The sequence below is a fragment of the Dreissena polymorpha genome, chromosome 8 (assembly GCF_020536995.1).
Source record: "Dreissena polymorpha isolate Duluth1 chromosome 8, UMN_Dpol_1.0, whole genome shotgun sequence".
Lineage (NCBI taxonomy): Eukaryota > Metazoa > Mollusca > Bivalvia > Myida > Dreissenidae > Dreissena > Dreissena polymorpha.
Genome location: NC_068362.1, coordinates 805,608 through 830,128, shown reverse-complemented (window position 1 = coordinate 830,128; position 24,521 = coordinate 805,608). Strand labels below are relative to the sequence as shown.

Genomic DNA, 24,521 nt, shown 5'->3' with positions numbered 1-24,521 from the left:
TGGTTCATTCTTTGTTAGACTCACTGACTTTTCTTTAGCGCCAACTTTTATATACGTTGATTTTTAATCTTTGTAATCACGAATGGAGTTTGTGTGAATCCTGTATAAAATTATGAGAGATTGTTAATCAATGGCATTTTCCTCCTTGATGCTTTTTCAAAATCTCACCACTGTAAACAATAAAAGGTAAATTACATGTGTGTTTGCAGTTTTCGTGGTCGGTCGATTGGCCTACCTTAACAAGTCGAACTTAACCTGTGGCTGTAAGTAATATTAAATTCGTTCAAAGAGCGAACATCTGAAGTGCCTACAGTGCTTTGATTTTAGATGGGAGTGGAGAGTACCTTGAGAGGAAACACAGTCCAGCAATAATAGATTGACTTTTTTGACCGCCCCCCCCCCAATATACCTACACTATTTACCGTAACAACACTAAGTTTTCAGACACACTTTTTATGCCAAAAAATATTTTTGTGATCTAATTTTCGGACACCCAGATTTTCCGTATAATTAATAACTCTAAATGTGTTGACAATCACATTTTTACCTATTTGCGTGTATCCGGTTACATAGCCCGTATATGTGTATTTGGTTGAATAGATAGGTATACCGCTAACAGACAATGGCTTCACCGATAATTAATTAAGTGGTAATAAGTTATTTGGAAAACGTTTAGTTCTTATTAAAGCATTCACGCTTTTTGGTGTGAATACGTTCAGGAAAAAATATGATGCATATTAGTACAAAGTATATTAAATGTATTGATTGTAAAAATGGATCAAGTACATTGTCAGTGTGTCTCTAAATTTTCTGACACTTTATTTATGGAAAATTTTTAGTACCTAATTTTTCGGACACGATAAAAAGTAAGTATTATAAAGTAGCCCAAAACTTAGAGCAAGTACTCTGCTTTTTATTCTATGCATAAAATGATAAAACAGGCAAACACTGGAGGTGCAGTTTAATAGTTGCACAAAGAGAACTTAAAAACTAAAATTGCAGGGCGTATGTCTTGTGACCGTTTTGCCTGCTTGACCTGCTTGACTGCTTTTCGTTTTGACTTGATACATTTTTGTCCAAAATGGCGGCGTCTTTGCAACATTTCTCTCTGCACGATTGTAAACGTAATTATTTTTATTTCGTTGGATTAATATTGCAAATTGGTTCTATATAATTACTTATACTTTTTCACAGTATACGTTGAACAAAATATTAATATTAAAGTTATGTACGAAAGCATGGTTGTCACTGTTACATTTAAGTAGCACAAAATCGGATATATATTTCGGATACTCGTTTTCATTGAACTGGCTGCGACTGTTTTAAGAAAGCCTTTTGGGGAAAAGCTTAAATTATTTCTTCAAATCAAAATCTGTCTGGTGTTTGTTCTCTGTAACTTTGTTTGACATATTTTAGGCTTGCATTTTAACAATGAAATTGTTGAACCTGAGTTACCTCCGAGGCAGTGCCTTAATCTGGGACTTAAAATCAAGCTAAATAATAAAAATCCCAACACTCTCCAGATAATTCTGGCAACCAGCACAGACATAGGCATGCTTGTTCTTTTGATAACTGGAACTATGTTCTATAAGATTAACATGGACATTTTCATTATTAAGTGCAAATTTTATACAATCTACCACCAGTCTGCAAAACTAACTTTTTTGTCTTCATAGCCAATGTGGCTATGAAACTTTGAAAATGTCATAGCCAGAAGAAATTTTTCATAGCCAGAATATTTTTTATTTAATTTACAGTGACATTATCTAATGAAAGGACTACAACAGTCTTTATATATCAGGCGTTTTTCTGCCTATCTCACTGATCCAATAGTCGGTCCCATTCTCCAGTTATGGATATATTTTCCCAATTCTCAAAAACAATCCCAATTTCCGACCGAAATGATCGAAGCCGAAAAGTGTGTTTCCCAGTAGCCTAGGTATCCTTAATGACATATCAAGCTATGTATTTTATTTGAACTTCAAGCATAACAAAGTCAGTTTTTTTTATCATACACATTTTTTTACATTGGCACTAGCAGTTGAAAATGACTTTTGCATGTTAAAAAAAACAGTTTAATACTTTTCTTAGCATTTTTGGGCAATACCTATGTATGAAAACATTAGATTTAATAAGAAAAATCAGAACAATAATTTCCCAAATAATGCTTTTGTCAATGAAAATTCATCCCAATGTGGAAGATTTTGTGACTTGAAAAATCCCAATTTTTCTAGGTACCTTTTCCCAAAATAAACAGAAAAAGGCCTGTAACTATAAAGATTACAATTGTAGGGTGAGGTTGTAAACAAATACGTATTCCAGGTTTCAAACTTTTATTCCATCACATCTGACTCTGATAGTTCTTTACAATATTTTGCTATGTTATTTTCATTATTTTCGAAGTTTTCATCATCATCAACATCCTCACTATCATCATCAGATAGACTGTCAGTGTCAATAAATCTAGCTCCATCGCTACTGTCTCATCTGTTTGTGGTGGCAACTTCTTCCCAGGGACAGAACTAGACGTCGGAGCTTTCTGTTTAAACATTGCTGACCTTAGCAGAACAATTAAAGTGTAATTCTTGGCAGCAAGTATTTACCAGTAAAAATACAAAGCCGGTGCTCACGGGTATCGATCTTAATCATATAAATGATATACACTGTTACGGTTATTTTGTAATTGTAAAGCTATTAATAACACACATTCAACCGGTTTACTTAATTTATAAAAATCCTTGCACTATTATTTCATTTATCAGCATTTAGAATGCAAGTTCAGTTTACCAAAATTATTACAACATTTTAAATACACGAGCCGGACTTAACACTCTAGAACATCTAAGAGAGATCACTTTATGATAGAAAACTAAGGGAAGTAACCAAGCGGTGTCACTATAAGAATTTACACCTAAAATTGGTAAATTGATTATTTATTGGTTTATTTTCTTGTTTTTTTTTATTGCAATTTTTCTATCGCCAGAGCCGAGATTTCATCGCATTGGCGATCAGGCGATGGGTTAATTTTGCAGACTGTACCACTGGCCAAATAAGTGATCACTCCACACACTAAGTTATCTTAAACAAAAGGCCAGCATTTTTTAGCTCATCTATTTTTTGAAAAAAAATTATGAGCTATTGTCATCACCTTGGCGTTGGCGTCGGCGTCCGGTTAACTATCATGAGGGGACTGGGCAGGCAAAGTTAGATAACTCTGGCGTGCATTTTGACAGAATTATGTGCCCTTTTTATACTTAGAAAATTGAAAATTTTGGTTAAGTTTTGCGTTTAGGTCCACTTTTCTCAGAAAGTATCAATGCTATGGCATTCAAACTTGGTACACTTACTAACTATCATCTTATATAAAAAAAATCACAAAATTAAAAGTTTTTTTAACAGTTTTGAACCATGAATATCCAAATAAAAAAAAAGGTTAAAAATTATGCAGTTGTATCCATAATAAAATTCAAAAACTTGACTATTTGAACAATGGGTTATAGTGCTGGAAATAATGAATTTTGCAAGAAAGAAAATGTAAAAACAGGAGTGTTTGTATGGTCTATTAGAGAGGATACACAGACTGTAGAGAGAAAGTTATGAATTGAATCTGAAGATTATGACAAATTGTTTAATCCATAGAATTTATTTTTCTATTAAACAAAGACTATTTTACAAGTAACATTACTGTTGTATAATATATTTGGGAGCAAAAGCAAATGTATATTTATTAACAAAATTTAAGCTTTATTATGTTGCTGTATTTTATTTTTGGGAATTGGCATTACTTTTGACTCAGTTAAGATATTTGAAAAAACTCAAAGTTTGAACCTCAGTGCCCCAGATAAGCTGCTTATCTGCGTCTTTCACCCTATTAAAATGTTTAAAAAGCAAAAAAAAAAACAATATCATGTGTTTTGTCTGAAAACGCAACCAATTTGACTTTTACGCAAATTTGATATGTACAATACAATAGCTTTGATCGAAAATGCTTTGCTCATTTTCCGTATTTTCTTTTTGAATTATGATCGTAACGCGGCAATGCTTTCATTCAGCAAGCACCTGGATGACGGAGTAGGAAAATAGACAAAGTTATTCAAACGCTCTGCGGACTAGATTTCATAATTAAATAAAGCGTCTGACTAAATTATTTACCACAACATGCACGCAATTAATCTGACTAAATCCGTTGCTCAATGTGCATGTATTTGTAAAGTGTCTGTATTTTCAGTTTCTATTGCGATGTGAAATAAAAATGTATAAGAGATGTCGAAAGACGTCCGCGATTGTTGCGCCAAAATATCAATTTCTAGAAAATGTTTGACAGTTACAAAGATGTCAGTTAACATCAGTTTGTATTATGAACAGTTTCAAGGATTAAAGATGTTATGAAACATCAGTTAATTGAAATAAATTATGATAGTTTATTATTAGTTAGTTTATTATTAGTTTACAGTTTTATTGAATCAATACAAGTGTTCAGCTTCAACGGAAACTAAAGCAGCAATGATTTAAAGCTATGTATTTATAACTCATTTCACTCTATTTCAAAGATGAAATCACCCTATTTTTCAAAATCAATGGGTGAAAACCCTTTTTCCCAAATAATTATCTGGGGCACGTAAACCTGATTTAAAATCTGCAAATCAAGACCTACAATGTGATAATGATCATTTAGCAAATAAAGGTGTTTGAAAAAATCACTCTGGTTGCTAGTTCAAAGAACTTCATGCCATTTTTTTTTTACATAAGTTTATTGGTACTCATCTTTTTTTCACCTCCTACTCTACTCTCTTAGGAAAAAAAATCCGAAAATCATTTTATTAAAAAATACTGGCCTAATGCTCAGTCTATCAGTTCTAGTTTTACACTCTTTTATATTTGATTCTCTAGTTAGTGAGTTTGATTAACAGCTGGCCTGAGGAAACTTGCAATGAGTATTATGATTCTTCAGTGCCAACTATATATTTATGATAATAAATAAAGACTTAATTTGGTTCAAATGTATAATTAACTCGCAGTTGGTTTCCTAACCTGTTTACACAATGCCAGGGACAAGATTTCAATTTCTGGCTACTACAAAATGCAGACACATAAATGAGAACGTGTTTTTTATGAACATTAAAATAAATATTTAAAGAATAAACATTTCTTTTTTTTTATATTCATTATAAAAGCACCACATTGCCATTTAGTGCACTATAGTTTGTGCAAGTTAACTAATAAAATAATTGTACACTGAAATATAAATCCTTATTATGGGCTTTGTTTTGATTGAATCAGGGGTCTAAATTCGACCACCTTCCTTAGAGCTACATGTACTTGTACACTTAGGAAAGTATACTTAAAATAATAAATGGCGGATTGAGAGCTATGCTGATTGGTCTTTGTCAGATATGCCTAAATTATAGGCTAAAATAATTAACATATTAATTCGAAATGGTGGATTGAAAGCTCTAGTGATTACTCCATTACAGTAGCCCTTCAAGATATTCTTCGGGCATTCAGGGATTCCGACAACATCAGACGTCTTGAGGATGCGAGGGAGAGTGCGGGCAACGACATGCTGAGGGCGATGCAGACAGTGTTCCCCGTGGCTGCCCAGATACAGATGGAGGTCATTGAGAAATATGGCTTCCCTTCAGATGGTGACGGTGGGTGTAGTCAAAGCGATTTTGTTGCCCGATTGGGAAAGCACTTGTACCAGCCCAATTGGGAAAATTGTTAGCGAAAATTCCTTAAATTCGAAAGGTTTGCATTGTGAAGTCTTCCTATTGAAAAATTGGTGTATTTAATTTTTTTCTCCCAAAGTCTTTAAAATTGATAACTTAATGTTGTCAAGTTGTCAATATTATATTTACTTAGGTTCAAGCCATAGAGCTGCATAGGGAAACTAACTTAATGTTGCATTTTATTTATGATTATTTTTTATGCCCCCACCCCCCCCCCCCCCTTTGAAATATTGAACATAGCAACTTGATACTTGGCATGCATGTGTATCTCATGGAGCTGCACATTTTGAGTGGTCAAAGGTCAAGGTCATCCTTCAAGGTTAAAGGTCAACAACAACAAAAGCGGCGCATTAGGGGGCATTGTGTTTCTTACAAACACATCTCTTGTTTTATTTTTTTTTATTGTAGAAATCTTCAATTGGGGATTTTGTTGACAGCAATTGGGAAATTTGTAGTTTTTTCCTTATTGGGAAAGTGCCATTTTTCGGTACATTATAAAGAATGCAAAAAAACACTGATTTATCGATTTGAGCATCGCTCTTGTAAAACAGCATAAAATGTCGTCCCAGATAAGCATGTGCTGGCACTTTCCGCCTTTAGAGTGTTATTGGTTTAAAGGAAGTCGTCCCTTATGGAAATTCAGACTTGGGGGCAAAATGTAGTCCCTGAGTAGCTTAAGCCTATGCACACTTGACATGCTTATCTGGTTATATTTCAACCCTTTCCAACTTAGAAGCAAAGTGAAAATGTGCAAACAGAATAAAACAAGAACAGACTATGAGTAACTATAGACTGTTCAGGTTTTATGCTGTTTGCTGCTCATCAGTATCTAAGGGTTGAAAATAAAGCCTTTAAATTTAAACTTGGATTTATTTAAAAAGGCCTTTAATTAGATATACATGTAACTTTCTAAGGGACTGCAAATGCGTCAAAAATGTTGGGACGTTGTTATTCATTTTACTGGAAAATATCAATTTCTTTGAATGCGGCCTAAAAGTCATCTTTTATCTGTTGCTTATTGGTCCCAAATCAATCGAATTTATTACTGCTTATTTTTTAACGGTTGCCCCCTGTGAGTTTAAACCTTATTTTAGCTTGATTGCATCAAAAGCCAAAGGCTTATTGAAATGCTCTCGATTCCATTTCTTGGGAAAGAACACTACTTTGTCTTTGGGAGGATCTAAAGATCGCTCCCACTGTGGGGATCAAACCACAGTGGGCCAGAATATCTTGAAGGCTAGTTGATAGGTAGACACCATATCCATTACACCTCTTATTGGCAGGAATATACATGTAAATACTTCTGGTGCAAATATGAGGATCCACTGCCATCTTTATATTTCTTTTCTGATTTTCACGACAATTAGTAACTTCTTTCCTGGAATGGATGTTAGCGATCCTATTACTGTATCACGTGAAAAATAAATGACTTAATGTTCACTAGTAATGCATTTTAGGCGTTCTCTGAGGAAACAGGGCTTATGCATGTACTTAAAGTGCTGTCCCAGATTAGCCTGTGCAATATGCACGGGCTAATCAGAAAAGACTTCACCCTACATTGGATTTTTGCGAAGAAAAAATTCCATTGGAACGAAAAATGACATAAAAACAAAAGTTTTGTCTCTGATAAGTCTGTGCAGACTGCATTTGCTAATCTGGGACCACACTTAACGCACATGCATTAAGGCATTTCAGAGCGAGGCCCACTTTTTCTTTCCAGGTGTTATAAGATTCACGCAGGCAGTTAAAGTGTATGAGAAACAAGACCAGGACGTGGCGCAGATGAATCATCAGCTGAGGGCCATACTGATCCCTCCTATTCGGGCAAGCTCAGGGCATACCACAAATGGGTCTGGATGAAGTCAGGTGTTATCACAAGAGGGTTAAATGGAAACAAGGCATAATGCATTTGCGTAAAGTATTGTCCAAGATTTGACTGTGCGGTTCATATAGGCTTATCAGGGGCAACACTTTTTGCTTTCATGGAATTTTGTTTAAATAAAGTCTCTTTACGTAAATGCAGTTTAGGAGGAAAGTGTTGTCCCTGAATAGCCTGTTCGGAATGCACAGGCTTATTTGAGACGTCAGCAAGAAGTGCTTATACTCTACATCATCATGTAAAATTTGTCTTGATTTAGTGAGGGGACTGTGAACTCATCCAATTTTGCCAAGTTTGTGTGGACTCTTACAGTTGACAGGTGTCTTTGTGAATGTTGAACGAATTGTGAACAGACTGTTTTGTGCAATATAGCCTTTGACATGGCTATTCTGCGATTTGCAAAATTTGCAAATGGCTACAAATTGGCCAAGTTTTAGCTAAAGAAAACTCCATTTGGCTACAATTTTTTAATTATTTTTCCATAGCAATCCGATTTGGCTAAAGAAGTTTTTAAGCCATGAAACTTTGGTGTCTACATATCGTGTGTTAATGGTTTTAATGAAGAAATAAGACCAATAAATCTTTGTGTTAGTTTATATGTAAAGATATTGAAGTTGTTAGTGAAGTATGTTCAGCTCTACAGGCTTCAATGAAGGAAAATAAAACATGATCCATTTAGACTTTGTTTGCAAAGTACAGGAAACATTTGTTTATTACAAACCCAAATAGCATTTTTCTGGATTTCATTGGTGTATAAATTGAAGGGAAAACTATGCTTAATATGCATAAACGCCAACAGTATTGTGCAACTTGTGTATGAGGTCGCCGTGGCGTTGTGGATATGGTGTCTACCTAGTGATCGGAAGGTCACGGGTTCAATCCCCACTGTGGGAGCATTCTTTAAATCTCCCCCATATACACCAAGGAAACGGACTTGAGAGCGTTTCATATAAGCCTTAGGCTTGTTATGCAATTAAGCTTAAATAAATAGGTTTAAAAAAAAACAAAAAAAACTTTGTTTTTGAAAAATTAGTATGGTCATGATATTTATATTAAAATGTGCATATGTTTCATCGGGAAATGGAAAAAAAGATTATCCAATCAGAATTCAGCGCTTACGATAATATGTGAAAAAAGTTGTAATAATATTTTTTTTCAATATACGTATAAAACTTATCCCTGTTGTGTTTCTTTTCTTGAATGTCAATTGAAATACAAATTTGCTGCAGTGTGTACTGGTGAAATTCTGTTATAGTGGAATAAATTACCATACTCAGAAAATCCTAGGCTTATGGATATTTACAAGACTTTTGTATGTGACTACTGTTTTGTAAAGCTTGTTTAAGGTATTTGTTACATCGTTTTCTACTTTTGTCTTCGTTTTTCCCGCAGAAAAAGAGGAGCACATTATTGCTGCTTTAACTTTTATAATTGAATTTTGCTGTGTTAGTCATGTTTTTTAGCTCACCTGTCACGAAGTGACATGGTGAGCTTATGTGACCGTGTAATGTCCAGCGTCCGTTGTGCGTGTGCGTGCGTCCGTCAACAATTTGTTTGTGTAGACAGTAGAGGTCACAGTTTTCATTCAATCTTTATGAAATTTGGTCAGAATGTTTATCTTGATGACGGCTAATGGTGTTGTTCACCCTCGGGACGGTTAAAAACCAAGGTGGAGCACACTGCTGAACATAAAACTCTGCGTTAAAAAGCCGAATTCGGCCATAATATGGACGGCCCGATTTTTCTGGGCTGTACTATTTATAATATAAGATACTTTGCAGTGTGGAGTAGTTTAATATAGCTTTACTTTATTATTCAAGAGACGTTTAAAACGCAATTAACAATAATTGGACAACGCCGTGTCTAACGCTGTTAAAAAGCGGAATGGCGAAATGATGAAATCTGGGTTGGGATTGTATTTGGGTCATCTGGGGTCAAAAACTAGGTCATTAGGTCAAAAACTAGGTCACTAGGTCAAATAATAGACAATAGAGGTCGCAGTTTTCATCCAATCTTTATGAAATTTGGTCAGAATGTTTACCTTGATGAAATCTTGGTGTATTGTATTTGGGTCATCTGGGGTCAAAAACTAGGTCAATAGGTCAAATATTTGAAAAACTTTGTGTAGACAATGGAGATCACAGTTTTCATCCAATCTTTATGAAATTTGGTCAGAATGTTTATCTTGATGAAATCTGGGTTTGGATTGTATTTGGGTCATCTGGGGTTAAAAACTAGGTCACTAGATCAAATAAAAGAAAAATCTTGTGTAGACAATAGAGGTCACAGTTTTCATCCAATCTTTATGAAATTTGATCAGAATGTTTATCTTGATAAAATCTAGTTTGGGATTGTATTTGGGTCATCTGGGGTCAGAATCTAGGTCACTAGGTCAAATCATAGAACACCCTTGTGTAGACAATAGAGGTTACAGTTTTCATCAGATCTTAATTAAATATTGTCAGAATGTTTGTCTTGTTAATATCTGTGTTGGGATTGAATTTGGGTCATCTAGGGTCAAAAACTAGGTCACTAGGTCAAATTAAATAAACAACTTTTGTAGACAGTAGAGGTCATAGTTTTCATCCAAACTTAATTAAATTTGGCAAGAATGTTAATCTTGATGAAATCTGGGTTGGGATTGTATTTGGGTCTTCTAGGGTAAAAAACTAGGTCACTAGGTCAAATCATAGAAAAACCTTGTGTAGACAATAGTGGTCATAGTTTTTATCAGATCTTAATGAAGTATGGTCAGAATGTTCATCTTGATAATATCTGATTTTGGATTGTATATGGGTCACCTGGGGTCAAAAATTAAGTCACCGGGCCAATTCTAGTAAAACTTTGTGTAGATGAAAGAGGTCACAGTTTTCATCACATCTTAATGACATTTTGTCAGAATGTATTTATTAATGAAATCTTTCTTGGGATAATTGTATATGGGTCTGATAGAATTTAAGTTGATGTACATGTAGCAAGGTTATTCAGGTGAGCGATTCAGGGCCATCATGGCCCCTATTGTTTAATATACTATATGTATGTATTACACTTAGTTTCAACCAAAATTCCTGGAACTACTCGCCTGCTTTTGATAAAAACGTATGTGCATTTTTAGAATGGACAGGCACATATTGTCATTTTGATGAGGTTTAATGAATTTTTATAGAGTTATTGCCTTTGATCACAAAATAGTACATTATCTAAAAAAAGTTTTGTTTCCTTAAATGATCTCCAGGACTTAAGAATAACATTTTATTAAACTTAGCAGCTCTAAATGGTGGACATGCAGACAAACTTGTGTCATTTTGTTCCAAGGATTCATGAGATATTGCCTTTTGATTTAAAATTGGAGATTTTCTTATGAATCTTTCCTGTCAACACAATTTTCTTTGTATTATATTTTCTATGTTTGTTTTTTTCGTTTAAGATATATTTCTTTAATTTCTTTTTCCAATGCTTGCAATCAACCTATCATTGACACATTATCAGGTTGCAATCCATCAGTTTCACTGATATGATTATTTGTTTTTAAATGTATTTCCTTGATGTAATCAAAATGTTTTTATTTTGTGAAATGTAACATTGATTGAATGCATTGAACTTTCTAGTGTCATAATAATTGTTCTATTATTATTTTTTGCATATACAATGTGACATTCACAATAATGAGGTGTTCTCGTGATGAGATACAAATGTATTTATGTTTTGTACATATTTGAACAGTAATGTATTTATAAACTCTAATAATGCTTGATTTGTGTTTGATTTCAATCCCCGCTCCTCTTATTGAAAAAACCCATACAGAAACACTGAATTGAAAAGTTGTTCAGAATGTTTTCTTCCCAAAAATATAATTTTAACAGTTGGCATTTTAACAGTGGAATTCCAAAGTAGCATTTCATAATTGCCAATGTTCTGGAAGCTCTAAAAAAATCTGGGAAAAGTGTCTGCTCGCTACAAATATTTTGCTGGAATCTTAGAAAGTTTTTTGCAGAAACATTAAGCTGTCATTGTTGTTGTTTTTTCAGGAAATGTTTAGCATTGTTTTACTATAGCCATATAAAGAAAACTGCCACACACTGGCCGCTATATTTTTCAACAAGCAAGAACCTTTTTTTAACTAAGCCAAGATATCATTGGCACAAATATTCTGACCACGTTTTATGATGCTTGGATAATGAATGGCACCTCAGAGTTCTAATCATCTTTTTCTTAAAATTGGCCTAGTGACCTTATGTGATCCAGTTTCAAACTAGACCAAGATATCATATGGGACAAATTTTCTAAGTTTCATGAAGATCAGACATCAATTTGGCCTAAAGAGTGTTAACAACGTTCATTTTAACGAAGGACAATAGGCGATCACAAAAGCTCACGATGAGCACGTTTTGCTCAGGTGATCTAAAATAAGAAGACCTAAAGGCCCTAGATCATTCACCTGAGACCTGTAGTAAGTCATAAGTTATGTGCATATATTGGGATGTTTGTTTAATTCCTGCTTTTTATCAAGCTTTTTAACCTAATTGACTCGGATTTGATATGACGGTATAATAACACATTAATCAAGTTTTTACTATACAGATACAAAACAAGTAACTCCTAGTGTAGAGCAAATCTGGACTTCTGGGGCAAGAAGAAGAGGGGGTATATTGCTTTGCTCATGTCGGTCTGTCGGTCGGTCAGTCTGTCCGTCCACCAGGTGGTTGTCAGACGATAACTCAAGAACTCTTGGGCCTAGGATCATGAAACTTCATAGGTACATTGATCATGACTCGCAGATGACCCCTATTGATTTTGAGGTCACTAGGTCAAAGGTCAAGGTCACGGTGACCCGAAATAGTAAAATGGTTTCCGGATGATAACTCAAGAACGCATACGCCTAGGATCATGAAACTTCATTGGTAGATTGATCATGACTTGCAGATGACCCCTATTGATTTTGAGGTCACTAGGTCAAAGGTCAAGGTCACAGTGACCCGAAATAGTAAAATGGTTTCCGGATGATAACTCAAGAACGCATACGCCTAGGATCATGAAACTTCATGGGTAGATTGATCATGACTCGCAGATGACCCCTTTTGATTTTGAGGTCACTTGGTCAAAGGTCAAGGTCACGATGACCATAAATAGTAAAATGGTTTTAGGATGATAACTCAAGAACGCATACGCCTAGGATCATGAAACTTCATAGGTAGATTGATCATGACTTGCAGATTACCCCTATTGATTTTGAGGTCACAAGGTCAAAGGTCAAGGTCACGATGACCTGAAATAGTAAAATGATTTCGGATGATAACTCAAAAACGCTTTTGCCTAGGATCATGACACTTCATAGGTACATTGATCGTGACCCGCAGATGACCCCTATTGATTTTCAGGTCACTAGGTCAAAGGTCAAGGTCACAGTGACAAAAATCGTATTCACACAATGGCTGCCACTACAACGGACAGCCCATATGAGGGGCATGCATGTTTTACAAACAGCCATTGTTTACAATTTAAGTATACATAAATTATGGGAAAGCTCGGGCGATAAGTTTTTAGCCTTGGGGCATGTTTTGAAAAAACTTAGTGGATGAAAACTGTACAGTGTTACGCACAAACTATTAAAGCCTTTACACTTGGCGTTTCAGAGATTTTAGAAGCTATTTTATTAACAAGTTTTGGCAGCACGGGTAATTTATGTAATAAACTTAGCATAGGCCCATATTAAGATTTTACATTAAAAATAACAAATCCCTCGTCCTTGAATTTCAGAGAAGATTTTTTAGAAGTTTTTACGATATGCCTATAAGGAAAGCAAGTCTTGATTTAATCAAATTTTATAGATGAGACCAATGTAATAAGTTACACACACAAATTCAATTCCAGACCTTTCAACAGAAAAAGTATTTACAATATAAGACTGTACAATTCTTGTAACCTGGGCATGGTCAGTTTTGTCTCTATTTGGGGCATGCTTTGAACAAACTTGGTCGAAGACTATTATTTGAGGTAACACTCTAAAGATAACCGTAATCTCCTGATTTCAGTGAAGATTGATAAAGTTTACCTAAAGGACAAGGCAATCAATTCCCAGGACAGGGCCAATTTTGGTACCCAGGGGGAATATTAGAAGAAATGTTCAAGAGAACCACAATACAATGTTACACGCCAATATTAAATCCCTGTGAGCAATGGGCAGCTGGTCAATGGCAGGAAGTTACAGTTACCACATCTAGCTGTTGGCATTGCCCACCATCAGGGAGCATTGTATATCACTGATAGCACTGCTCTCTACCAGTACACACTGACTGGGACACTTAAGAAAAAGCTTTATGAGGATAAAACAGGAGGGAATACAGGTAAATGTATTGTAAATATATTTAAATATTGAACATATTGGAAATATTGTAAATACATGTATGTACCAAGATTTTAACATGACATATCATCACTACTGTGGATATTTAAAACTCTAATGAACCTGTAGGAGCTTATTTTCAGATTTAAAAATGTTAATGTCTTAATTGCTTATTTGCTTGCATATAACACTTTCCATGCTTTGTAGTGTACAAATGTGCAGTTAGTCCTGGTGGTGACAAGATCTATGTAACCAACTGCAACCAGTACAAGCTTATCACACTGGCTACAGATGGCACCCTGATATCCACTTTCACGGACCCTGAACTACAAAACCCGGAGTGTGTACATATCACACCTTCGGGACAAGTTATTGTATGTGCATTCAAATCCAACACTGTCATACAGGTTGATCATCAGGGAAAAAAGAAACTGGCCACTCTGGCTTCACAGATAGATGGACTGAGTAAACCAGTGTCTGTCTGCTACAACATCAACACTGACCAGATCATTGTGGAAGTCGATGATAGCATCATGGTTATGGATTTGCAATAGCTCATCTAGTGACAAAAACACTGTGAAAAACTGGAAAATGTAATTTTCACATATTTGTGAATGTTATATTTAGTCCGAGCAGTTTATATCTACATCAGGAAAACATATACATACATTTTATTAGTCCCTTACCGGTGAAACCGGAGAGGGAATTATGGTTTGCGCTCTGTGTGTCTGTCAGTCTGTCACACTTTTCTGGATCCTGCGATAATTTTAAAAGTTCTCATATGTTTTCATGAAACTTGCAACATGGACATATTGCAATATGGAGATTATGCACGTCGTTTCATTTTGTTCCTACGTCAAGAATTCTGGTTGCTATGTCAACAAAAACACTAGAAATATTGCTGAAAATGGTGGATCCTGCGATGACTTTAAAAGTTCTTCATATGTTTTCATGAAACTTGCAACATGGACAGATGGCAATATGGAGATTATGAACGTCATTGCATTTTGTTCATACGTCAAGAATTATGGTTGCTATGGCAACAAATAGACTAGAAATATTGCTGAAAATGGTGGATCCTGCGATAACATTAAAAGTTCTTCATATTTGTTTATGAAACTTGAAGCATGGATAGATGGCAATATGGAGAGGTAGGGGACTTGTATTGCTTGGCAATAGTCTTGTTATTTCGGATTATACAAAATTTATGCTGGCAAAGTTGTGTGGTAATGCTCTAAAGATAGTACCATTTGAAACTGTATGTATGACAATTGTGATGTCAGATTGAATGGAGACTGTCTGGAAAAAGTTCTTAAATATTTTTGGATTATTTGTTAAAATTTAATTACATTTATGGCGTCTGCTTTGATCTGTGGACGAAAGAAACAGACCCATTCAGGACTTAAAAATGGTGCCATATCTGAGTATGTAAAATGTTTTCTTAAGAGCTTCATTTCAGTAACTAGCACGGGCTCAAATGTAATCGCAAGGTAGATAATAATATTTCTGCTAGGGATGGGAAATAACATTTAAATATTCAACAACTATTCAACTAAAAACTATTAAAAAAGCAGAGTTTATATTCGGATTCGAAAACTTTATTTTAATATAGAATTAAATTACTCAAATATTAACCAATTAAATTTGTTTGTGATAAGTTTAAATTTATTGAGACTCGAAGGCGTTCATTTCAAATTCGTTTCATGTTTTATATACATCTTAAATAAAAATTCTCACTACTATTAAGTTAAAGCAATTCACAATGACTCCCTCTCCTGTCTGGAAGTATTTCGCACCTTCAAGTTATAAGGCGAAGGCAACATGCGATTTAGTTTAGTATTGAAATAAATGAGAACAACGGTAAAATGTTTTCTGGAAATATCTTATACTGTATCAACATTTAAATGCATTAGGTGACGTACTAAATATGCATCATTTAAAAAGGCTACAGAGTAATCAGTTTTTAAACGATAATTGCTTATCATGATCGCCATATGATATTATGAGGGCATTGGTTACAACCAGGATATGTACTTTCTTCAAGACAGTTGTAAAGTCGGAAATTTGACTTGCAGATTTAACAAGATGGTCACGGTAGCCGTAGTCGCTCACCTGGTATTTACATTTAGCAGGTTGTTCACGTTAAGGACTGTTCACGTTGTTTGCTAAAAGAAATGGATTTTTGTTTCGGTAGATGCATAAATATGGGTCTCAGTTTTTTTTAAGTTTGCCTTTTATGTGTTTTGCAATAGCCATTTGTCACTCGTTTCAACAAAGCTAAAAGTTGGATGAAGGTAATATGAGACAGTAATTTAATAATGGGCAGAACAACAAAAGAAAATGGAAAAAAATATCCACACATTGTTGTGCTGCTTTTAGATCATGTGATAAGCATCTCATGCAGCCTCTTAACAATTTCAGTGCGGGAACCGAATTTTTAAGGCCTTTGCAAACAGTTTGGATCCAGATGAGACGCCACAGAACGTGGCGTCTCATCAGGATCCAAACTGTTTGCTATTCTGATAGTATTTTTTTTTAAAAATCGAAGAAAATGCTAATTTTAGAAATTCAGCAGACGACATTTTAGCAGACGACAAATTTCCCAGCATGCAAAGCTATAGATATCGAAAATACCGGAATTTTCAATAGATGGAGTGTTTTTGAACAGTTTTTTCATAATTGAATACAATGGGAGGCATTGTTTCATATGCCAAAGTTGATTATAAAGAAGTAAATGATTATGAAAAAATCTACTACAAAATCAATATTGATCTTATTTGAAGGTACCAAACATCTAGCTTTTGAGTCGTCTCGTAGTTAAAAGTACGTGCAAATATGTAAACATAAAAAAGTAAACACACACACGTAATTGAAAAATTATTTATTTGTAAACAAATGTCAAGCTCTTTGTAAGTATATTGTACACAAAAATCTGTAGCAAGCAGATGTTATGTTTCGCAAAACAACTACCAAAACAACTTTGCTTTTCAACAAAACAGTTTTTTTTTCGGCTTCTTCAATAAATGTATTATAAATTGTTATTTTTTATTACTAAATTGTTCTCATTTTGGACAAATTGTTTTAAATAACCGGCATTATTTTCAGACTCACCTTGCAATCATATTTCCAATGGAAACAGCAATAAACCAGTTAAAAACATATCTTTGATTAATCACACCAAAACTACTGAATGACTTCAAGAAACCTCATCAAGTATGCCTCAAACATTTGCAAGCTGTTATTTATACTAATCAAAGGTGTCGGTCAGACATCAAATGTATTTGATGTGAGTGCCCAATCGGGGCCATAATATCTAGTGTGTTTGAGCTGTAGCCTGTTACACAATCATCAGATGACCATTTCAGAAGGCATCCATCCAGACTTGAACTGCAACAATCTAATTGCAGGGATAGAGTATTAAGTTCTTTTGTTTAACTGTGTTTTTCACTATGTGATTGTCTGCGACAATAAATGATTATTATTATCACTATCAAACTCTGCCAAGAACAAAAGTTCTGACCAAGTTTTATTGGACCATAAATGTGACTTCTACAGTGTTAACAAGGTTTCACTATAGCCATATAATGAAAACTGCCCTGCCTCCAGGAAGCCATGCTTTTCAATGGAACGAGAAATCATTAGAATATGGTAAATGTTGATGAAGCAAGACAGATGACAAACAAAAGCTCACCATGAGCACGGTGTGCTCAGGTAAGCAAAAAAGAGGAAACAATTGCATTTTTATGTATTGTCCTCGGTGGTAATGAAAAGGTCATAGACCGGACGGACTCGTATGACTTGAAGGAAAGAACAAACACAATATTGTTGATTGAAAACGGGCATTTATTATAAAATGCCATAAAAAAGATAAAAATAGAACAGATTCTTTCCAGAAAGGCATAATGGGTGGTAAAAACACGCCACGCGTATATACACATACAAAAACATGAATTTGAATGTGATGACGGCGGGAAAAACACGCCCAAAATAAGTATAAAAGAAAAATATTTGATGCGTATAACAGTAAAATAAGAAACAAATGTGTTTTACACACAGGTAAAAACATACATAGTACGGGAGTCAAAACCTTATGGCGGAGAAGGGGTGGAGGTGGGTTGTTAATTTCGACCATATTGGATTCCTCGTTAGTCTAAAAGGATACAAAGGGCCACAATGGCCAACACTGAATTTGATTGGTCAAAAGAGCCCATGTGACCTCACACTGAGGTTATACACAAGTAATTAAATATAAGGCTTGAACCAATATAATGTTCAACAATTAAGAAATCGTACAATGACATAAAATCTTTTATGTGTGCATAAAATATTATTTATGTATTGTCCTCGGTGGTAATGAAAAGGTCATAGACCGGACGGACTCGTATGACTTGAAGGAAAGAACAAACACAATATTGTTGATTGAAAACGGGCATTTATTATAAAATGCCATAAAAAAGATAAAAATAGAACAGATTCTTTCCAGAAAGGCATAATGGGTGGTAAAAACACGCCACAAAGGGGACCGGAACTTGAACTGCAACAATCTAATTGCAGGGATAGAGTATTAAGTTCTTTTGTTTAACTGTGTTTTTCACTATGTGATTGTCTGCGACAATAAATGATTATTATTATCACTATCAAACTCTGCCAAGAACAAAAGTTCTGACCAAGTTTTATTGGACCATAAATGTGACTTCTAGAGTGTTAACAAGGTTTCACTATAGCCATATAATGAAAACTGCCCTGCCTCCAGGAAGCCATGCTTTTCAATGGAACGAGAAATCATTAGAATATGGTAAATGTTGATGAAGCAAGACAGATCACAAACAAAAGCTCACCATGAGCACGGTGTGCTCAGGTAAGCAAAAAAGAGGAAACAATTGCATTTATATAGAAAACATCCAAACTAAAATATTGAAATAAGCTCACAGTCCGCTAAATGTTTGTAAAGTTTCAGCCCTTAAACAGCACTACTGATTGATTTAAAGAACGATTACAAATTGTATTTTTTGGTACAAAAAGGGGCCACAACTCTTGTTAAGTGCAAAATATTCCAATCAAAATATGGAGGTGTGCAAGTTCACATGCTTGCAAATATATTTGTAAAGTTAAAGCACACTAGCAGCAATACTTCTTGAGGTACTTTCCAACACATGTATAACAAGAGATTGTCAAGCAATATGGTCCCCTACCGGTGAAACTCCACCATTGTCAGTGTTTTTTAATATATTTGTTGCCATAGCAACCAGAATTATTGACGTAGGAACAAAATTAAATGACGTGCATAATCTCCATATTGGCATCTATCCATGTTTCAAGTTTCATGAAAACATGTGAAGAACTTTTTAAGTTATCGCAGGATCCAGAAAAGTGTGACAGACAGACTTACAGAGCGCAAAACATAAGTCCCCTCCGGTTTCACGGGTAGGGGACAACAAGGGGCCTTAATAGCTTACCTGAGTTCACCGAAACAAACTTGTGAAGCCTTGATGTGGTGATCTCGTTTTTGACCCCACATGAACCAGATTCAAACGTGGCCTTTCAATTTGTCAAGATAAACATTCTGACCAATTCTGACACATAAAGACAAGTTATAAATGTGGCCTCTAGAATGGTCACTTTTGTTTTTAAGATTTGGCTAGATGACCTCGTTTTTCTATGCAACTGGCACAAAAGTACTTGACCTAGATATTGTCAAAACATTCAGACAAAGTTTCATCACGCTTCAGTCATGGATGTTGCCTCTACATTTTTTTTAAATTTGACCTTGTGACCTAGTTTCTTGCCGCATTTCACCCAGATTCACCTAGCTATAGTCAAGATATACATTCCCACCAATTTGCATCAAGACTGGGTCACGAATGTGACCTATAGAGAGGTAACAATACGTTTAAACTTCTGAATCGAAGGATAGACAGACTTTTCCCCCGCCCCCCCCCCCTCCCTTTTGTAATTTGTAAATTTTCGTAATTTAAATTGCTCATGCATAACTTCATAACATAAGGCACAATTCCAGCAAGTTTAAATGTTGTGTTGAAAAGTGTAGGGGCATGCTTGTCTACAAGTTTGAGTATACAGACACGTGGACTGTAACTTCAACGTTTATGGCGAGTCCAGTATACTCCCCTTTACTTTGTTCCTGGGGGTAAAATAAAAAATATCAAGAATGATCGTCAATGTTAAATGTTTTATTTGTAATCGTTCAATGCTTTAAAGTCTACTGAACGTACATGTATTAAGAGTGTAACAAAGAAATAGCATTATATACACAAATGAAAATAAAATTGTATGTTTAGTAAAATACAAGCTAGTATATCATTGATAACAGAATGTTCAATTTGCTTTTTATATTTCAGCATCGCTCTGTGAAAAGGTTTATTGCATGTGCGTAAAGTGTCATCTCAGATTAGCCTGTATGGTCCGCACAGGCTTCTCACGGACGACTTTTCAGCTTAAAAATGACTTTTGTCGAGAACAGTCTTTTTTTAAATGAAAAATACAACAAAAGAGGACATGTAATGACGTCCCCAATTAGCCTGTGGGACGACACTTTATGCACATGCATTTAACCCCATTTTCACATAGCAACACTCATTTATATAGCTGAAACTACACACAGCGTATGATACAAATTGCAATGTCAGTCAGAACAACACCACAAAACCACAGTTTACTTTGACATAGGGTTCAACAGTCTCCGTACTTAAGCGTATACAAAGACAAACATAAATGCAACTGATTGGTTTTACATACGAAAAAAAAAAGGTTCCACTTCGGTTGTGTAAATGTAATGCCATATGTTGAAAACTTAACTGTCTAAAACCTGAATACAGTAATGGGATATTAATTGATGGAGGCATTTGACGCATCTCAACTTTGCAAGCAAATTCTCTATGTGTACTTTGGTGATTTAGAGATGGTTTGCCATGTTTGTACTACCATCAACATTATCTAAAACGTTTGACTTTAAGAAATATTTCCTTTTTTGATAGTATAAGCATTTATGTCAACAACATATGAAGATTCAGATAAATAAAATATGTATTTTAAATTCATCTTAGATTTAAAAAAAAAACTATGTTAATCGCTAAAATGTTATATACCTTTTATTGCTACACCCCTTGAATATTGATAAGGCTTACACAACAAACACGAAAAGTAAAAAAAACTTTAATAAAGAGCTGCGCCATGAGCGCATGATACGCCCGTCGTTCGCCAATGAAGTAGTAAGGTAATAAATAACCCTTTGAATCATTTTTTTACTTCAGTTTATTTGTATTTGAATACATGGTTTATTTTATAAGTACATGAGCATGGAGCGCCGTCTCCTTGACATTCAACAAAGTCCCATAACTCTGGAACAACAATTCAGAATTCCGTCAAAAACGAAAGGGGATCAGGGTTTATCAATATTAAGATTGTGTTGAAATGTGAAAAAAATCCATCGAAGGATATTTGAGCTACGGTAGGACATTCAATGAAATCACGAAATTTTGACGAACAAAGTCCCATAACTCTGGAACGACAATTCAGAATTCCGTCAAAAACGAAAGGGGATCAGGGTTTATCAATATTAAGATTGTGTTGAAATTTGAAAAAAATCCATCGAAGGATATTTGAGCTACAGTAGGACATTCAATGAAATCACGAAATTTTGACGAACAAAGTCCCATAACTCTGGAACGACAATTCAGAATTCCGTCAAAAACGAAAGGGGATCAGGGTTTATCAATATTAAGATTGTGTTGAAATTTGAAAAAAATCCATCGAAGGATATTTGAGCTACAGTAGGACATTCAATGAAATCACGAAATTTTGACGAACAAAGTCCCATAACTCTGGAACGACAATTCAGAATTCCGTCAAAAACGAAAGGGGATCAGGGTTTATCAATATTAAGATTGTGTTGAAATTTGAAAAAAATCCATCGAAGGATATTTGAGCTACAGTAGGACATTCAATGAAATCACGAAATTTTGACGAACAAAGTCCCATAACTCTGGAACGACAATTCAGAATTCCGTCAAAAACGAAAGGGGATCAGGGTTTATCAATATTAAGATTGTGTTAAAATTTGAAGAAAATCTGTCAAAGGATATTTGACGTAGCGTACGACATTAACAGACGGACGGACGGACGGACAGACGGACGCGGGGTATACCATAATACGTCCCGTCATAGACGGGCGTATAAAAAAAAGAAAAGAAAATTCAATCATGCACACATTTGTAAACTGGAACAACTTCATTTTAACGGATTTAATTTGATGTGATTAACACTTTATAGCTATAATGTTTGTGTATTAAATACAGAAATCACATTACTTTATTACAATAATTTGCCATAAATGTATTACAAAAATAACAGATTAAGAGTATCATTAATTTTACAATTTAAATAAGTAATTCTTTGCGGAAACAAGTACAAGGAACTCGGACAATATTTCTATTAAAAGCATTTTCAGCCTATGTTTATTGATTTGTTTTATACCTGAAGTTCTGAACTGTCTTAACAGTCATTTTGAATTAGATTAACGAATTCAGGAGTCTAATTGAGTATGCAATCTGATTAGACATTACTTTTTGATATCAGGTAAAAAAAACGTTTCTTCTGTAAAGCAAAATATAAAATGCATTCTCCACACTGAATTTATCAAAAACCTTTTAGAAATTAGATCCTTCAGCAATTTTATCTGAATTAAACTGTAAACATGCACATTTATAAAATTGATATCCCCCGCCAAATAAATTGTGTTAATGGATGGGTGCAAATCCCTTGATAAACGGTATGATTCTAAAAAAAAAAATGTTGGGTAATTATTTTTATGAAATGTAATTCTCCACATTAATATATACGCATCTAAAAAGTTCATGTTAAGATCTTGTTTCGTATCTGAGATATAGCCCTGAAAAGTAACATCATACGAAAACAACAAAGGACAAAAACTCTTATTTTATTTTTAATTAAGTGTATGGTTATGGTTCTAGTGCGTGGCGCTTCTTCTCATTGTTTTCTAAACACCCATGAAGTTTCATGTTGAAACTGTTTATTGTATCTATAATCTTAGATATAGTCCTAAAACGTTATGTAAACAAAACAACAGAGGACAATAACTTGTATTTAAGAGAGTGTAGGGTTATGGTCATTGTGCATCGCACGTCCTTATTTATATATACCCCGCGAAGTAACATGTTGATACCTTTTATTGTTTTGAGATATTGCCCTGAAAAGTTTGTGACAGACAGACTTACAGACAACTCCTTTGGCAGGGGATAACACATAATTTATTGCGACACCAAATCTTTATATACTCCAGAATTGTATGGCGTGGTTTTTACCTTCAAAATTATTTTGTGGCATCAAATGTCAAAACTTTGTCATAACATGTCAAATTACGTCGCGTTACGCAGAATTTATAAAAGAATGTGTGCAGATATTGTTTAAGAAGAATTTGGGGTCATACATTCTATCCCATAACCCTGCTCAAAAAGGAATACATTTTTGAAACAAATGACAAAGTAAGAGGCATTTTTCTAAACATTCTGCCAATTTAACTAAGCATTCGCAGCAAATCATTAAATAAATGTTGGGTGAGAAAGTTTAACAAAACCATGTAATCATGCTTTTCCGATAAAATCCTTGTCATAAAATTCCCCATCTAATGGGACCACCAAAACCCTTTACTGAAAAAAACATTTATATTTGAGCTTCGATCTGAGAAAAAGAAGCTTAATGCATGTGCGTAAAGTGTCGTCCCAGATTAGCATGTCCAGTTCGCACATGTTAATAAGGGATACCACTTTCAATCTAAATTGGATTTTCGCTAAGCAGAGACTTCCGTTAAACCACGAACCCCATAAAGGCGGAAATTGTAATCCCTCATTAGCCTGTTTGGACTGAAGAGGCTAGTCAGGGACATGGCGTAACTCATAAGCTCATAAGTACATTTGTTTCCTATCGACGAACATAAATACTATGTCCAATATTCGTTCGGTTTGTAACTTTGAAATACATGTACGTTTTACATGTACCAAAGAGATAATTCAAACAGAACCAACTCAAATACTTCAGATCGGGGTAATCACATGCTAGTCAAGATCGCGACATCCATTTTTTTCGATATGTTAAACCCTTTGTTACTTTTGTTTAAATTTTAAATGATGCTCGCTTTCCAGCCATATCATATATCGTTTTAAAATTTGGTGTATATTTCGACTTTACTCCCCGCGAATTATCTTAGTGGAGTTGTAATTAAGTCATCCCGCTAAGGCATTTCCCAGCGAGTAAAGTCGAGATAATTATAGTCTAATATTAATACGAAATAAATGCTAGTAACTTTTTTGCTGATGTGACTGGAACGTGAGCAGCATTTAAAACATAATACAAGTAATAAAGGGTATAACATGACGAAAAATACCTGCCTCGGATGAGAATATTAATGTCAAATATTTTAATCATCCACATAGCGTACACATATAACAGTTGTTTCATTCTTAACCTCTTGTATGGAGTGACCAAGGTCAACAATGTTATGATAAATATGAAGAGCACTTTGGCTGCTGATTTGAAA

General features: G+C 34.6%; 2 protein-coding genes across 4 annotated transcripts in view; both read left to right on the top strand.

Annotated features, from left to right (window-relative positions):
• LOC127842550 (zinc finger MYND domain-containing protein 19-like) overlaps positions 1-24,521 on the top strand; it is a 249,057-nt gene that overhangs the window by 117,752 nt on the left and 106,784 nt on the right. Inside the window, exon 7 of one of the 2 annotated variants that reach the window (XR_008031700.1) lies at positions 12,429-12,691. The exons of the other annotated variant lie outside the window; for it this stretch is intronic. The gene's annotated coding sequence lies outside the window, so the exon portion shown is untranslated. Of the gene's footprint in view, positions 1-12,428; positions 12,692-24,521 lie in introns of those variants that run through there. 2 annotated transcript variants of the gene reach the window in all.
• Positions 1,004-11,360, top strand: LOC127842552 (protein C10-like). 2 transcript variants are annotated; one of them, XM_052372109.1, is made up of 3 exons: positions 1,004-1,124; positions 5,475-5,651; positions 7,450-11,360. In XM_052372109.1, the coding sequence occupies exons 1-3, from the start codon at positions 1,082-1,084 to the stop codon at positions 7,587-7,589; spliced, it is 360 nt and encodes a 119-aa protein (XP_052228069.1). In that variant the 5' UTR covers positions 1,004-1,081; the 3' UTR covers positions 7,590-11,360. The 2 variants fall into 2 exon arrangements, with proteins under 2 accessions (XP_052228069.1, XP_052228070.1); XM_052372110.1 differs by having other exon boundaries at positions 1,060-1,118.

Excerpts from the sequence above, each read along its gene's own strand:
- LOC127842552 (XM_052372109.1), top strand. The coding sequence starts at position 1,082 with ATGGCGGCGTCTTTGCAACATTTCTCTCTGCACGATTGTAAAC. Across the intron at positions 1,125-5,474 it reads CTCTCTGCACGATTGTAAAC|TAGCCCTTCAAGATATTCTT; the intron begins GTAATTATTTTT and ends ACTCCATTACAG. Across the intron at positions 5,652-7,449 it reads CTTCCCTTCAGATGGTGACG|GTGTTATAAGATTCACGCAG; the intron begins GTGGGTGTAGTC and ends TTTTCTTTCCAG.